The sequence below is a fragment of the Leptopilina boulardi genome, unplaced genomic scaffold, assembly GCF_019393585.1.
Source record: "Leptopilina boulardi isolate dan_hultmark-lab unplaced genomic scaffold, ZJU_Lbou_2.1 LbouV2_248, whole genome shotgun sequence".
NCBI classification, from domain to species: domain Eukaryota; kingdom Metazoa; phylum Arthropoda; class Insecta; order Hymenoptera; family Figitidae; genus Leptopilina; species Leptopilina boulardi.
Window position 1 is genome coordinate 2138810 of NW_026137805.1, and position 14643 is coordinate 2153452.

General features: G+C 25.3%; 4 protein-coding genes across 4 annotated transcripts; all 4 read right to left on the reverse strand.

The window, feature by feature from the left end:
- Positions 1-354: 354 nt before the first annotated feature.
- Positions 355-4906, reverse strand: LOC127280450 (ER degradation-enhancing alpha-mannosidase-like protein 2). Its single transcript, XM_051303424.1, has 4 exons — positions 3514-4906; positions 2773-3425; positions 1436-1646; positions 355-1355 (listed from the first exon to the last, which is right to left on the reverse strand). Exons 1-4 carry the CDS (start codon positions 4019-4021, stop codon positions 661-663), a joined length of 2067 nt encoding a protein of 688 aa, XP_051159381.1. The 5' UTR covers positions 4022-4906; the 3' UTR covers positions 355-660.
- Positions 4907-5475: 569 nt separating this feature from the next.
- LOC127280452 (jerky protein homolog-like) lies at positions 5476-7536 on the reverse strand. Its single transcript, XM_051303427.1, has 3 exons — positions 6785-7536; positions 6040-6708; positions 5476-5941 (listed from the first exon to the last, which is right to left on the reverse strand). The coding sequence occupies exons 1-3, from the start codon at positions 7398-7400 to the stop codon at positions 5559-5561; spliced, it is 1668 nt and encodes a 555-aa protein (XP_051159384.1). The 5' UTR covers positions 7401-7536; the 3' UTR covers positions 5476-5558.
- An 86-nt stretch (positions 7537-7622) lies between these two features.
- Positions 7623-10598, reverse strand: LOC127280451 (arginine--tRNA ligase, cytoplasmic). Its single transcript, XM_051303426.1, has 7 exons — positions 10453-10598; positions 10104-10301; positions 9687-9909; positions 9182-9606; positions 8947-9088; positions 8613-8875; positions 7623-8496 (listed from the first exon to the last, which is right to left on the reverse strand). The coding sequence occupies exons 1-7, from the start codon at positions 10498-10500 to the stop codon at positions 7729-7731; spliced, it is 2067 nt and encodes a 688-aa protein (XP_051159383.1). The 5' UTR covers positions 10501-10598; the 3' UTR covers positions 7623-7728.
- A 1739-nt stretch (positions 10599-12337) lies between these two features.
- LOC127280472 (uncharacterized) lies at positions 12338-14519 on the reverse strand. Its single transcript, XM_051303475.1, has 5 exons — positions 14088-14519; positions 13432-13605; positions 13073-13346; positions 12722-12991; positions 12338-12568 (listed from the first exon to the last, which is right to left on the reverse strand). Exons 1-5 carry the CDS (start codon positions 14276-14278, stop codon positions 12371-12373), a joined length of 1107 nt encoding a protein of 368 aa, XP_051159432.1. The 5' UTR covers positions 14279-14519; the 3' UTR covers positions 12338-12370.
- Positions 14520-14643: the final 124 nt, after the last annotated feature.

Consider the following 14643-nt stretch of genomic DNA (forward strand, 5'->3'; position numbering starts at 1 on the left):
GTTTTTTATGCTTTTGGATGTGTTTTTGGTCATAAAAATGGTCTTCCTCTACTCGGATCTGGGTGTCAATTTTTTTCTACACTTTTCGGTGTATTTTGTGCAAGAATATGCAATAAAATCGTCTGCCTAAGAAAAATTGAATTTTTTTTGTAAGTTTTTTATGCTTTTGGATGCGTTTTTGGTCTTTTTTCCAAAAATTTTTTGTTAATCGAAAAAATTTTTAAATAGAAATTCGTAGTACGGAACAAATAAATATTTTTATTTATTTTCAAAAAGTGCAATACACTAGTGCAAAATTTATTTTCAGTCTTGTTTTAAAATTTTCACAGTGAAACAACTATTTATAATAAATATATATATATATATAAATATGTAATATAAATATATATATTGCACAAAATTTCAATAACTTTAAAAATTATGCATAAAACATTTGTAAATTTTTATGGAATGTTAACAAACTCTGCAAATACAATATTCTAGTTTGACTAGAAATCAGAATAAAACCTTTAACACACGAAAAAAAGGTAATATTGAATGTCAATCGTCGTTATTAAAATCAAACACAAATTTCTATTTATCAATTATAGAATTCAATTTTTGTTTATAATTAATAAAAACTGTTCTTTAGATGTCAAAATAAAAAAAATAGGACATATTTTAATAAAATTCACCAACAATTGAAATTCTTTGAAGAAAAGGTTGAGCTCGACATGATAATGTTTGATAATTAACTTTAGCTGTTAAATTCATTGGATATAAATTTTTTTCACGTATATTTTCAAACATTGTTTGTGGTTCAAATTTCTTTTTCAATATTTGTTCCTCTTCCAATTTATCACTGTGATTATTAATTGTATCAGTTGTGAAAAATTCACTTTCATTATCCATTTCATAAATTTCAACATTCTCGCTATCGTCAATTTTCAATAATTCATTTGGTGGTGGTGAAACGTAATTTTTTGAATTTTCACCAATCACATCGTCGGCATCAATTTCGACAATTTCAGCCGTTGTTGTTGTTGTTGTTGTTGTTGTTGTTGTTGTTTTATGCTCTAAATTATCTTCAACTATTGTTGAATTTTCCTTTTCAGCTTTAACCATTTTTCTCATTTCGACAAGTTTTATTATTTCCATTGAATTTAAATTTTCATTAGTTAATAATTTTGTTTGCTCATTATGTGAATTTGTTGTATTTTCCTCGACTTTATTCATAACAGGGACAAATTTTCGAAGAGTTGATTTTTTCTCAGGAAATACACTTTGTACACGACGACAACAATGAAGAGCACCTGGATCAATGGGATGTGCTTCCGTATTGAATATATAACCACCAGCATCAACAACACATTGACCTGGAAAATTATAAAATTTAAAAAAATATTAGGCTTAATTTATTCGCAAAATATGTAAATAATTAAAATTTCAAAATTACCCCAAGGAGTTGTGACAATGTCTCCATGCTCTCCGCTATTGTGTATAAAATTTTCTGAATCAAAAAGAAGATAGAGATATTTAGTTGTTTCGGCGAGGAAAAATGATTCCATTCTATCAGCTTTTCGATGATCTCGAACATCATTAATTGTCGCGTATCCACACGTTGTCTTTGCACTGTGCTGTAAACTTCTAAGCACGTCCACACCCACCTGAAATTTACAATTTTATTTATAAAATATTTACAGGCCTCGGATCAACTTTAAAGCACAAAAAAGTCATTTTAGTCGATTTACATTCCAAAAAAAGTCGAAAAAGTCCATTTTTTTTATTTTAATTAAATTTAATTAGTTAATAAGTATTTTACTTTAAATTAATAATGTTATTAGATATTAAATCGATTTTATTAATTTCTTATTAAGAGTATTAATTAGGAATATTATCAAGAAAATTTATTTCGAGTATTTCAGAACCGAAGACGTAAATTTAAAAAAATTTAATTAAGTAAGACAAATTTCTAAAAAAAAACAGATATTCTGACGACAATTCAATTTTGAATTTTTCAGAAATAATTAAATTTCAAACAATAATTAAATTTTACAAAATTAAATATAATTTTTCAAATAATTTTAGATAACATTTTTTAAAAGTAATTGAATTTATAAAGATTTACAATTCAGATTTTTGAAATTAATAGAACTTCAAGTTATTTTTAATTGAAATTTTTGTGATGAATACAAAAATTGAATGTCAAAAGTTTTTAATTAAAAAATACTTTCAAATAATTGCATTTTTTTAAAGAATATTATAAAAATCATTTAAAATCATTAAATTTTGGAAACTTAATTTTTTGAAAATAATTTAATGTAAGTGATTTTGAATTGAATTTTTTTTGGTGATTTCTGTTGCTGAAGAATTTGATTAAAAATTAAAGAAAAAAATTAAACTGTAAAATTTTTAAATTGAAAAATGCTTTCAGATAATTGAATTTTCGAAGAATATTATAAAAATCATTAAAAATAATTGAATTTCGAAAGAATTATAATTGAAAATATTAAATTTCTAAAAGTTTTAGATGGAAAATTTTTAAAATAATAAAATTTTAAAAGTTTTTAAATTGAAATTTTTGGTAATTTAATTTGATTCTTTTTTTTTAATTATAAACAATTGTTAAATTTCATATAATTTACAATTGAAAAATAAATTAAAAATAATTGAATTTGTAAAGAATTATTATTAAAATTATTAAAAGTAATTAATTTAGAGAAAAATTTGTTAAATAATCCGTGGCTTGTATTTATAAATTTTATAATAAAATGCGAAAAATAAAATAAATACCTGAATCAAATAAGGATCACCCGTCGCTCTATAGAGATACATCACCGATTCAATTAATTCCGGACGCAATGGATAACCTTCACGATTTGTACCCGCCTCGGCTTGTGGAATATTATAAAATTCCGGCGTAAATCCAAATTGTTTCCAAACACGATGATAATTATGAAGTGATTTCATTGCATCGTCAATTTCACCAAAAAGACTCAATACCCCAGGCCAATAGGCATCGAGTGATTGAAACACGGGTAATGTAACTTGACCCTTTGTCATTGATACCCAAAGATGCCAATCTTCCTTGCGAATATATTTTTCAATTGCCAATTTATTCTCATGGAACATTGCCGCAAGATAGGGATCCTGAAATAATAGTGCACCTTTTGCAAGATATTCAAAATATGAATCAACACCGGCTCCAATTCCCGAATCTTGCGCAGTCCAATGTCCCGTTAATACATCGACATGATTACCAACGAGGCCAATTTTCGAACGATAATGATGTAATGCCTTTATTGCGTGCATTGCAACTTCCTCATAAAGTGGATCGCCCGTCAATCGTGATAGTGTTCCAAATTCGAGAATAAACGTTCCAATACCAGCTGTGCATGTGATACTCGTCTCTCCTTCAGGAACTCCGTATTTTAAATTCACTGTTCCTGAAAATTAAAATTGTTTCAAATTTAAATTCTCTTTTAATTTTTTTTTTAATAAAATTAATACAAAAATATCCTTATTTTAAATTACCATACGGCATTCCCGTTGGTGTATCAAATGCGGCAATCAATCGTTTTGCCATATCTTCGGCCAATCGAAGAAGAGGTCCATTACATGGCCAACCAGGTTCAAGTGTGATACCCGCTTTTTTTGACAATAAATGTGCACTAATTAAACCGCCGACAACACGAATATTTGTCTCAAATACAGAAACATTGATATTCGCCTCAAAATCATCTCTTGCACTTATAATTTCAGCGACACGACGAAATTCAGAATAATTTCCCATTACCGCCAATGTGTCCAATGCATCAATTAATGTCAATGAAAAACTACCCCACGTATCAAAACCATCACAACTTAATGAACGTAATTCATCATATGGATATGCATAATTAAGATAACTCGAATAGGCATGATTAAACATTGTTCGTACCTCTTCTCTTAATTCAATTAAATCTTTTTTATCATATTTTCTCATTGAATTCACCCACGATTGAATTGAGAGAAAAATAAAGAAAGTTCTTATAATAAACATTTTTCGTTGATTTTTGCAAAATTCTAAATTTATTAACAGTTGCGAATTTATTTTTTTCTTTTTAATTTATATATACTTTCTTTATTAATGTACATTTTTTCTTTTAATTAAATTGATATTTTTTTTTCATTGTACAAAAAAAAAAAATTAGTGAAAAAATATATTATTCCGACTGAAAGAAAGAAATTAAAAAATTTTTAAGGTTAAATATACAATTTTTTGAATTTTATTTTAAAATTTTAATTTTAACAAAATTGATGATTCTTAAAAATAAGGGTTTTAATAAATTAAATGCCTTTAACTTTGAGCTTTTTCGGGAATAAACAATATTTTTTTTTTAGTGTTAAACTGTTAATAAAATCACTGTTTTCATTAGAAAACTTAATAATAACAACTGTTTACCCAATTTAATCACTATTTTCACTTATTACAAGAAACAAAAGGATTTGAATTATTTCGATTTTATTGAAATTTTTTAGGTTAATTTCTGTAGGCGACGTGTCAGTAAACATTAAACAAAACTTGCAGACGCTACTCAATCAGCTGTTTTACATTCCCCCCACTCCTCACCTTATTAAAACCGCCAAATTTAAATTCTCGTTTCATTTTTTTTATTCGTACTTAAAATAATTAAAATTTTGTAAGAATGTAAAATTATTATCGTTTATACTGAATTCAAATTGCAGGCCTCGGATCGACTTTAAGACACAAAAAAAGTCGATCATTAAAAATTATTGAATTTCAGGAGAGTTATAATTGAAATTATTAAATTTCAAAAAAATTGTAATGAAAAAATTTTAGAAATAATTATATTTTAAAAGCTTTTAAATTGAAAATTTTTAAAAATGAATTTCAAAAGATTGTGTTAAATTTCAGACAATAATTATTATAATAAGAGAAATTTTTAGTAATTTCTGTTGATGAAGAATTTATTAAAAATCATATAAAAAAAATTGAATTCCAAAAGTTTTTAATTGATAAATGCTTTCAGATTATTGAATTTTTGGAGAATGTTGTAAAAATAATTGAAATTTTTGGTAAATAATCTAATTTAAAGTGATTTTGAATTAAAATTTTTTTTGTAATTTAAAAAAATTGTTTTTTAATTATAAACAATTATTAAATTTCAATAAAATTTTTAATTGAAAAATAGTTTAAGATAATTTGAATTTGTGAAGAATTTCATTAAAATTATTAAAAATAATTAATTTAGTGAAGAATTGTAGTTAAAAATTTGTTAAATAATTGAAAGAAGATCTGAAGAAGATTTGCATTTTAAACCAAAAAAAAACGTATTTTGTTTAAAAATTTTGTAAAAAAAAAAAATGTTAAAAAAGTCTCATTTTATTAAAATAAGTAGAAAAACGTCGTATAATCCGAGGCCTGAAATTGAATAATTGAGTCTCGATAATTTACAAATTTGCAAATTAAATATAAAATTAATTACCTTTGAATTATAGTCTAATCAGTCTTGATTTCTTTATTTCCATTATGTATATAAAATTTATAAAACTATTTTCTTTTTTTGTTTTTTTTTTTACTCCTTAGCTTTTCGAACAAGTGTTTCCCATTTAGACAATAGACGATAATCTGATTCTGTATATTCTTTTCGTTTCTTACACCAATTATGTAAATATTTAATAGCAACTTCAACATTTTCCGAATTTGTAATTTTATTCCTATCAAAATTCTCATTTTTTTCAATTTGATTCGATTTTTTTGTTCCTGAATTCTTTTCTCTCGTAGACTTCACTGATTCCTTGATTTTTTCATCATTTAACGTTTCTTCAATAATTGTTTCACCTTTCTCGCTAGTGACAAAATTAATGATTTCATCATCATTTAACGGTTCCCATCCTGGACTATACTGATCTGCATTTAACCACATTTTAACACTCGCTGGATAAACATTTTCAAAACCTAAATTTTAAAAATTGGAAATAATATTTTTTTTTCAAAATAAGTAATTTAATTTTTATTTTAAAATAAAATAATTTAAATTCTTTTTAAAAGAATACCTTTAATCACGTGTAACATTTGACAGAAAGCTCTATCCTCCAATATTCTATCATCTGGATCAACATTCTCATCATCTAATTGTGATACACCACAAAGTTTATTCCAAGCATTTTTTAAATTTAACGATGTTATACTTTCAAATGCATTTGCAAGCATAAAACAACAATCCTCCATTGTATGTTGTTCAATGAATTTATCAATGGTTATATTTTCATTTACTTCCAATAATGATGTAATTAATGCTTTTCGATATAATCTTTTTGTTTTGTCAATTATACCTTGATTCATTGGTTGTATTAATGATGCAATATTAGATGGTATAAATTTAACGTGAAAATTTTCATTCACTGAATTAAGAATTTCCTCCGATGGATGACATTTTGTTGAATCAATTAAAAGTAATACTTTACCATTAATTTTCCGTTTCATTTGCATTTCCTCTACAGAGGGAATAAAAATATTTGTATACCAATCAAAAAATATATCTTTTGTCATACACGCTGAAGATTGATTTTGATACATCACAGGTAATAATTGTTGTTTATTTTCAATATTTAAATTCGAACGTGAATTCCATGATTTTCCAATAATCAACAATGGTAAGGCATAAGAACTACTTGCATTTGCACAAAATAAACATGTTATTTTTTCTGTAGTTTGATTCTGATCTATATAAATAAAAAAGAATTAGAAATATTTTTTTGTTTTCGAAAAATAAATTTTTAAAAATACAATTTTTTTTACCTTCAAAATTTTGTTGTTCATCATTTGTATTAATTTTCGGCAAACTATTCCAATAAATTCCACTTTCAGTGGCATTAAATATAAAATTTAAATCATAATTTTCCTCAACAATTAAATGTTGAAATTTAAAACAAAATTCAATAGCTGCATCAATATTTGCTGATAATTTTTCACCTTGCACAAATGGTAATTGAATGAGATTACGTTTTTTAAATCTATCCAACCAACCTGAACTCGCTTTAAATTCTTTTGAACCATTTAATTTTTCATTAAATAATAATGCTTTTTTACATAAAACACGACCACTTACTGGCTGGCCATTTAAACATTTTTCATTGTACCACATTAATAATGATTTCTCCAATAAACCATCGTGAATTTTACGAAATGTTTTTCGTCTTTTTAAAATTGCCTCATCCAATGTGCTGCTGTATTTAATTTTTTTCTCTCTATTATTTTTCACTAATTTCCAAACGGACGTCATTGATATATTATAACGTTTAGCGACTATTGTCATTTTTTCACCCGAATTCACTGCTTCAATAATATTAAGTTTATCGCGAAGTGAATGATACAAATGTGTCTTTCGATTAAGCCTTTGATTATTTTTCGACATTTTTTTTATTATGCTTTCAATATTTTAATTAGAGAAATTAATTTTTATAAAAGACTTGCTCGCGTAAATATGTAGTTCTTTTTAAGAGCATTACAGCTGATTAAATGACAACAAATAAGCAGGGCTGGGAAGATAGGGAAATAAAGAGAGCTATCAGTGAAGAACGTCCCAAATGTGAAATCATTCGATTAAAGCGCGAACTAGGAGATGGAAAAGGATACATTTTCATTTTGCAAAAAATCTCATTTATTTTTATTGTAAATATTTATCGTCAACAAAAATACGATTAGAAAAAAGAAAATATAAATTAAGAAAGAAGGGAAAATTTTCACATTTTCTCAACTGGTTTCAATCCCAATAATGCAAAACATTGTTCCAATATCATTGCAGTTGCTTCAGCGAGCATTAATCGTCCCATATTAATTTTCACAATTTCACCTGCCTTATTTTTCTCAACACAATAACATTTATCATAAAATTCCGTGAATGCACATGCAATTTCATAACAATATTCACACAATGAATGAAGACATAAATCATTTGTAATTTTAAATAAAATATCAGTGAATCTTAAAAGAATTTTTCCCAATTTCCATTCTTTCTCATGATTCAATGTTATTGATTCTGTTTCCATTGAATTTAATAATTGTTCACGTGTTACATTTGCAGTGCGTGCAATTGAACGTATACGCGTTAATGCATATAATAAATAAACAGCAGTATTACCTTTGTCCTCTAACATTTTATCAAATGAAAAAACATATTCAAGATTTCTATTATGACAAAGATCGGCATATTTAATGCAACCATAGGCAATTGATTCTTGTGCTTTTTTTAATTCATCGCTAGTTAAAATTTTATCACGTTCTTTTTCCTTTAATTTTTGTAATGCACGATTTAAACCCTCGTCCAATAAATCGCTTAGTTTCACTGTTTCACCAGAACGTGTTTTAAATTTTTTCTTATCCTCACCAAGAACAACGCCAAAGCCAACATGACTCATACGATGTCGTGATGTTAATAGTGAACATTTTTTTGCACAACTCTCAATTGTTTGAAAATGAACCGATTGTCCTGCGTCAGTCACGTAAATTAACTAAAAGAAAAATTAATTAATTAATTTTTTTTGCTATATTAAAATTTTAGAAAAATTCTCTTGAAATAAAAGAAATTAAAAATTATAATTTTATTTTTAATATAAATTAAAATTACCCAATCGGCTCTTTCTTCCTCGACACGTTGCTTTACTGCTGCCATGTCAGAAGTATCGTAAGTAAAACCACCGTCGGATTTAACTATTGTCAAAGGAATTCCATTTCCAGGATTTTCGCCCCACATTATTTTTCGACCCTCATCTTCTTCGAGAAATCCTCTTCCATCCAATTCCTTCACTAAAGTTTCCATTCGTTTTTGATAGAAAGATTCGCCTCTTTCAATTAAACGAATATCCAATCGAGAATAGAGATTTTGAAATTCTGTTAATACAAAAATTAATCAATTTTTATTTATTAAAATAAATAAAATTTTTAAATTTAAAATCACTTACCCTTCCTCGAAACATCACAAATCAATTGCCAACCTTTGATAATATCAGGATCGAAAGCTTGAAGTTTAACAACACAATTGTAGGCCCTGATTTTAAATTCTTGTTCTTCATCAAATCTTTTTTTTGATTCTTTATAAAAACTCTGAGAAAAAGAAAAAATATATATTTTATTTTTTTTTTATGAAATAAAATAAATATTCTATTAAAAAAAAGGGGAAAATAAAAATTCAAAAACCTGTAAATCTGAAATTGGTGGCGAAACTTTTAAATAATCGGGAAATTTGTCCTGTAAATGTGCAATTAACATTCCAAATTGTGTACCCCAATCGCCAATATGATTAATTCGCAATACATTGTGTCCTAAATATTCAAGAAGACGTGCAATACTGTCGCCAATAATTGTTGAACGCAAATGTCCAACGTGCATTTCTTTAGCAATATTTGGACTTGAGAAATCAATGACAATTTTCTTTTTACGACAATTTGGCGGTAAAACTTTACCCGATTTCACAAGATTTGTTAATGTTTTAACGCCAAATTCACGTTTCAAAAAAATATTAATAAATCCCGCTTTTGCAATTTCCAATTTTTCAATGAGCGACGAAGACGTGTATTTTGTTACTATTTCATTGGCTATTTCTTGGGGGGATAATTTTTTACCTAAAATAAAAAAAAAAAACAATTTTCATTTACTTTAATATAATAGCGTTAAAAAAAATGAAAATAAAGAAAATTTTTACCTTGTTCTTCAAGAATTTTTCGAAGAGGCATAACACTGTTACATTGATAATCTCCAAATTTTGGATTACCAGCAGGCGTAATGACAATTGGCGGGTCCGGAATTTCCGGAAATGCCGAATTAATTGCCTTTTCAAAAATATTATTAAGTTCCTCCGAAATGCTTATTAACACATTCATATTTGATGTTGACGCTGAATTATTCCCTCTTTGTGATTCAATTGTCTGAAAAAAGATATTTTCTTTTTTTTTACAATAAAATGGATATAAAAATAAATAAATGAAACATATAAATTATTTTTTATATGTAAATTAAATTGTAAAATAAAAAAAAAATTAAAGATAACAATAATCCAGATGTTTTTTTTTTTAATTATCAATAGAACAATTATAACAAAACAAAAAATCTAAAAACTCACCCGTAACAATATGTTAACACGATGTTTTAATTTTGCATTCTCCTGTTGTAATTTTTCAATTTCATCTGAGAAATTTTCGCAAACATTTACATTCAATACTTCAAGATGATCTGATAATTTATCTGTATTTGTAGCATTTAACTGCAGCAATTCATTAAAATGAGCAATTTCTTTTTTTAATAATTCTATATCATCCTCCTGTATATTGTTGAAATAAATGTGAAACAAAAAACAGAAAATATAACCTAAAAATTTTTTGCACACAAGTACATTTCATCATTTATAATAAATAATGATGCACACAATTTAAATGTTAAAATTATATTATTACTGATTAATCATTGCTTACCGCAGCTTGAGCACGTATTTCAAATTTTTCTAAATTCGGAGTAGACATCACTTTTCTTTTATTTTAGAACGAAAAAATCCGGGAAATAAAATCACGTGGGAATTTTTTACTATCTCTCGAATTGAGAATATATCGATTATTATCGATACTCTATTCTCGATGTTTCAAAAAGAGCGCTAAAATTCAAAACTTTCTAAATTTAAAATAAATTTTACATATAATTACTAAATTTTTATAAATAAATATTATTAGCAGTTTTTTTTTTAAATTATACAATTTATTTTTCTAATGAAATACTTGTCCATTAAAATTTTTTTTCTTCTTACAACCACACAATAAATTACTCAACATTTTTGACACAAATTAAAAATCTCACACACTCTCTCTTTCTATAAAATATACAATTCACTAAAATTGTTCTACTGCAAATTAAAAATGTCTTTTCTTAGAAAAGAAATACATATTTTGAAATCTAAAATTTTTTTTCTACATCAGGAAAAAATTCTTATATACAAATTGGAAAAGGAATTTTTTTTGAAATTTAAAGACAACAATTTAAATGTAATTTTAAAATAATTGAAAGTTAAAAATTTTAATAAGAAATTTTTTTTTATATCGAAAATATTTATGTATTATTTTAATATTTATTAAAGATAATTTTATTAAAATATAAAAATTCCTTTTTTGTTAAAAAGTGGAGGTTTAATTTTAAAAAAAAATTTTTTTTTTAAATTATTGTTTTTTTAAACATCTTTTTTTTTAAGTACTCGTGTGCTTCACTTTGGTTTCAAGTGTCTATCACAAAAAAATATATATACAATATGTAAATTATAATATATCGTAAAGTGAAATCAAGTTTTGCGCATAATTATAATTTACAAACATTTTTTTTTACTTTTAAAATATTTATCTCTCTATGTCACTGTATACTATTTATATATAGGTATACTCAATTGGAAGATCGTATTGTTTTCAATTTATACTAATATTTTTTAATATATATATATTTATATATATTATTATTAATATATTTCTAAGCAAAATTAGTTCAATTTCGCTAAGAATTTAAAATCCATTTTTATTTCACTTTATCAATGTGTATGTATATTTATAAGAATAATATCAATAAATTATTATGCTCAATGTAAAATTTATCTAAAGCACGAAAAATACTTTCCGCTTCTAAAGATCAATAGAGAAAATAGTTTTTTCTTCTGTCTTTTTATATAATTATCATTTTGTTTTTGTACATTTGGAATTTAACAGCTAAACCAGAAATTGAAACAAGAATTTTTCATTTATTGAAAATTAAATTAAAATTATTTTTGACAAATTCAAATTTGTTTATAATTACTATAATTTCAAAATTTTTTTTTATTAATTTAAACTTATTTTCGTTAAAAATTTGAACTGAATAAGTAATTTTTATTTTTTCTTCCAATTGATTTAAAAATGTGACAAATTTTTATTTTGGAAAACTAACATTTTTCCTAAAATTTTCAAATATTTTCCCCTTTTTTTCAAATTAAATGTTTCAATTCCTGGCGATTATCACGAGGTATTTCATCAAAAACTGTTTTGTCATTCAGTTTCAAGAATTATGACTTTCTATAATAAATTGTAATATTATTAATATTATTACTATTATTATAATTATTATTAATATTGAAAATAATTTTACTAATAATAATAATTTTTAATTTTAATAATATTAATAATAGAATTTACCTAACGAGAATTACAACAATATATTTTTTTTAAATTCTTGCCTATTAGAGTAACGGAAAAAATAATATCTATCTATTTTGTACTAAATTCAGATCCATAGGAGCTTCAATTCTTTTTTTCCTTACCTTCGTAAAAATCAATTTTTCTTTAAAAAAAAAAAAAAAATCTGCAGCGATGAAACGAAAAGGAATTAATCTAGAAAATCTGGTGTTCCACTTGGCACAGTGACGCCTAATTTTGTTACTATTAACGATGCCGTTTGACAACCCCATTCTAAACATGTTTTTGGATCTTTTCGCGCCAAAACACCAGCAAGAAAACCGGCAACCAATGCATCACCAGCGCCTGTTGTATCAATTATTGGAGCTTTTGGAATTATCGGATGAACCTGTACCCAAAAAAAAGAAAAATGATCACTATTAATAAAATAAAAAATTATTACCAATAATTATAACTGTAATTTAATAAATAAATTATTTTCAACTAAATTTCGAATTAGTTTTTAATTTAATAATGCAGGAAATTAAAAAAATTTATATACCTGAGCAGAATTTCCCTGACCCCAGACAACGGTCGCTGGACCATCGCCACCTTGTGTCATAACAAATACTCCACTTGTTGCCAACCAATCCTTTGACTCGGAATCCGTAATATTAACAGTAACTCTAGTAACACTATTCAACAAAAAGGGAATATTCTCAACATTCTGAAATTGTATATTCAAAAATTGTGCCAACGCTTTCATTTCATTCACATTGCCAAAAACAATTCTCGACATTCCCACCATTTCAATTATCTGCTTATAATGATCCTAGAAAAAAAAAGAAAACAATTTTTTTTTCTCAAATATTAAAAATATTTCCTTTTTTTACTTTTATTTTTTTTAACTTACCGTAAATGCATATTCACCGGATAAATTGAAAGCAATTATCACATCCTTTCCATGAACCATTTTACAAATTTCTTTGGCAACATCGTGACTATGAGTAATAAAAAAACCCTCAATGTAAATTATTCTCACTGTTTCTAAAGGCAATTTAATATTGTGAAGATTATAGAGGGAATATTCACTAGCCGCTCCTAAATTTGCAACAAGACTACGCCAAGAATTATCCGATATTATATTTATCGAAAAACCAGTTGGAAGCGATGGATGTACAGCGTAACTGCAAAAAAATAATAGAAATATTTTGTCAGTTTTTTTTTTTTAGAATTAAAAAAATTGCAAAAAAAAATTCTTAAAATTCTTACTGCACATCAACACCATCAGCAAGTACAAGTTTTTCTAAAGTCGAACCTCTCGCATCATTTCCAATACTTCCGTAAAATACTCCAATATGCGGATGATGTGGACCACCGCAAAGCCATTGTAAAATTCTCAGTGTATTTTGTGCACAACCTCCTGGTGCCACAATATGTTCAGATCTAAAAAAAAAAAGAAAATATTGATTTACAAAAATAAATAATATATAATTGCATCGCTTTAAAAAGGAAAAAATAAATAATTATCACAACAAAATAAATTGTACAATTGGAAAATATTTCAAAGAAAGAAAATTGATATATTCGTTTAAAAGAAATATCAACGATATTTTCGGAAAAAAAAAAAATAGTAATTAGAGAAAAATAAATACGATCAATCAAGGATAGGTTTTAATTGGTCGCACTAAAAAAAATTTATTTGATTCAAATAATCGATATTTACTTGAACCAAATAATTTTTAAATTGAAAAAATAAAAATATTTCGAAAAAAATGAAAATAGATTTTTTTTGCATAAAGCTGGATCTTATCAAGCTCAAGGTCATTTAAAATGTCTTTTTTTTGAAGAAATTTAAATCAAATTTGTTGCATAAATAGCAAATAAAGAATTTTAAATAAAAAAAAAAATATTTTATAAATATTAACTCTGGTTGTAAATCCTGAAGAAGCTTTTCAGTTTCATCGGTGGAAAGTTCTGATTGTCCATCAATTTTGAGGTTATATTTAAGTAAAATATCATTGCCATTGATTTTTGTTATAATATCTAATAGAGGATTTCCAAAGGCAATCACCGCTGGTAATTGGGAATTAATCCGAAGAATATTAGGCACAGACATAACACTTATATTTTCATCAATAAACTATTGCCGCAAAAAAAACAAATTCGATATATTTTGCTTCCTCGCACGCAAATACGTCAAATCATAATTTTCACGTAATGATTTTTTTTTCAACGATGACTTTGAAAAATGTTAATTGATTTAATTACATATTCTGTTCTAATAAAAGAGAGAAGTTGTTATTTAATATAGTATATATGTACAACAAAAGCCGAACGTCAAAATCGTCAAAATAAACGAAAATTAAGGTTATGTTTATGTTGCAAAAAGTTTTTGACGCGCGAACTTTGAAATTATAAAAGAAGTGTATTTTTTAGCAATTAAAAAATATATTTAAAAAGAAAATTATATTTTTTTCTCAC

Excerpts from the sequence above, each read along its gene's own strand:
- LOC127280452 (XM_051303427.1), bottom strand. The coding sequence starts at position 7,400 with ATGTCGAAAAATAATCAAAGGCTTAATCGAAAGACACATTTGTATCAT. Across the intron at positions 6,709-6,784 it reads TGAACAACAAAATTTTGAAG|ATCAGAATCAAACTACAGAA; the intron begins GTAAAAAAAATT and ends TTATTTATATAG. Across the intron at positions 5,942-6,039 it reads AATGTTACACGTGATTAAAG|GTTTTGAAAATGTTTATCCA; the intron begins GTATTCTTTTAA and ends TTTAAAATTTAG.
- LOC127280450 (XM_051303424.1), bottom strand. The coding sequence starts at position 4,021 with ATGTTTATTATAAGAACTTTCTTTATTTTTCTCTCAATTCAATCGTGG. Across the intron at positions 3,426-3,513 it reads ACCAACGGGAATGCCGTATG|GAACAGTGAATTTAAAATAC; the intron begins GTAATTTAAAAT and ends TTTAATTTTCAG. Across the intron at positions 1,356-1,435 it reads CATTGTCACAACTCCTTGGG|GTCAATGTGTTGTTGATGCT; the intron begins GTAATTTTGAAA and ends ATAATTTTCCAG.
- LOC127280451 (XM_051303426.1), bottom strand. The coding sequence starts at position 10,500 with ATGTCTACTCCGAATTTAGAAAAATTTGAAATACGTGCTCAAGCTGCG. Across the intron at positions 10,302-10,452 it reads AAATACGTGCTCAAGCTGCG|GAGGATGATATAGAATTATT; the intron begins GTAAGCAATGAT and ends AACAATATACAG. Across the intron at positions 9,607-9,686 it reads AAAAATTCTTGAAGAACAAG|GTAAAAAATTATCCCCCCAA; the intron begins GTAAAAATTTTC and ends TTTTTATTTTAG.
- LOC127280472 (XM_051303475.1), bottom strand. The coding sequence starts at position 14,278 with ATGTCTGTGCCTAATATTCTTCGGATTAATTCCCAATTACCAGCGGTG. Across the intron at positions 13,606-14,087 it reads CTTCAGGATTTACAACCAGA|ATCTGAACATATTGTGGCAC; the intron begins GTTAATATTTAT and ends TTTTTTTTTTAG. Across the intron at positions 12,992-13,072 it reads CCGGTGAATATGCATTTACG|GATCATTATAAGCAGATAAT; the intron begins GTAAGTTAAAAA and ends TTTTTTTTCTAG.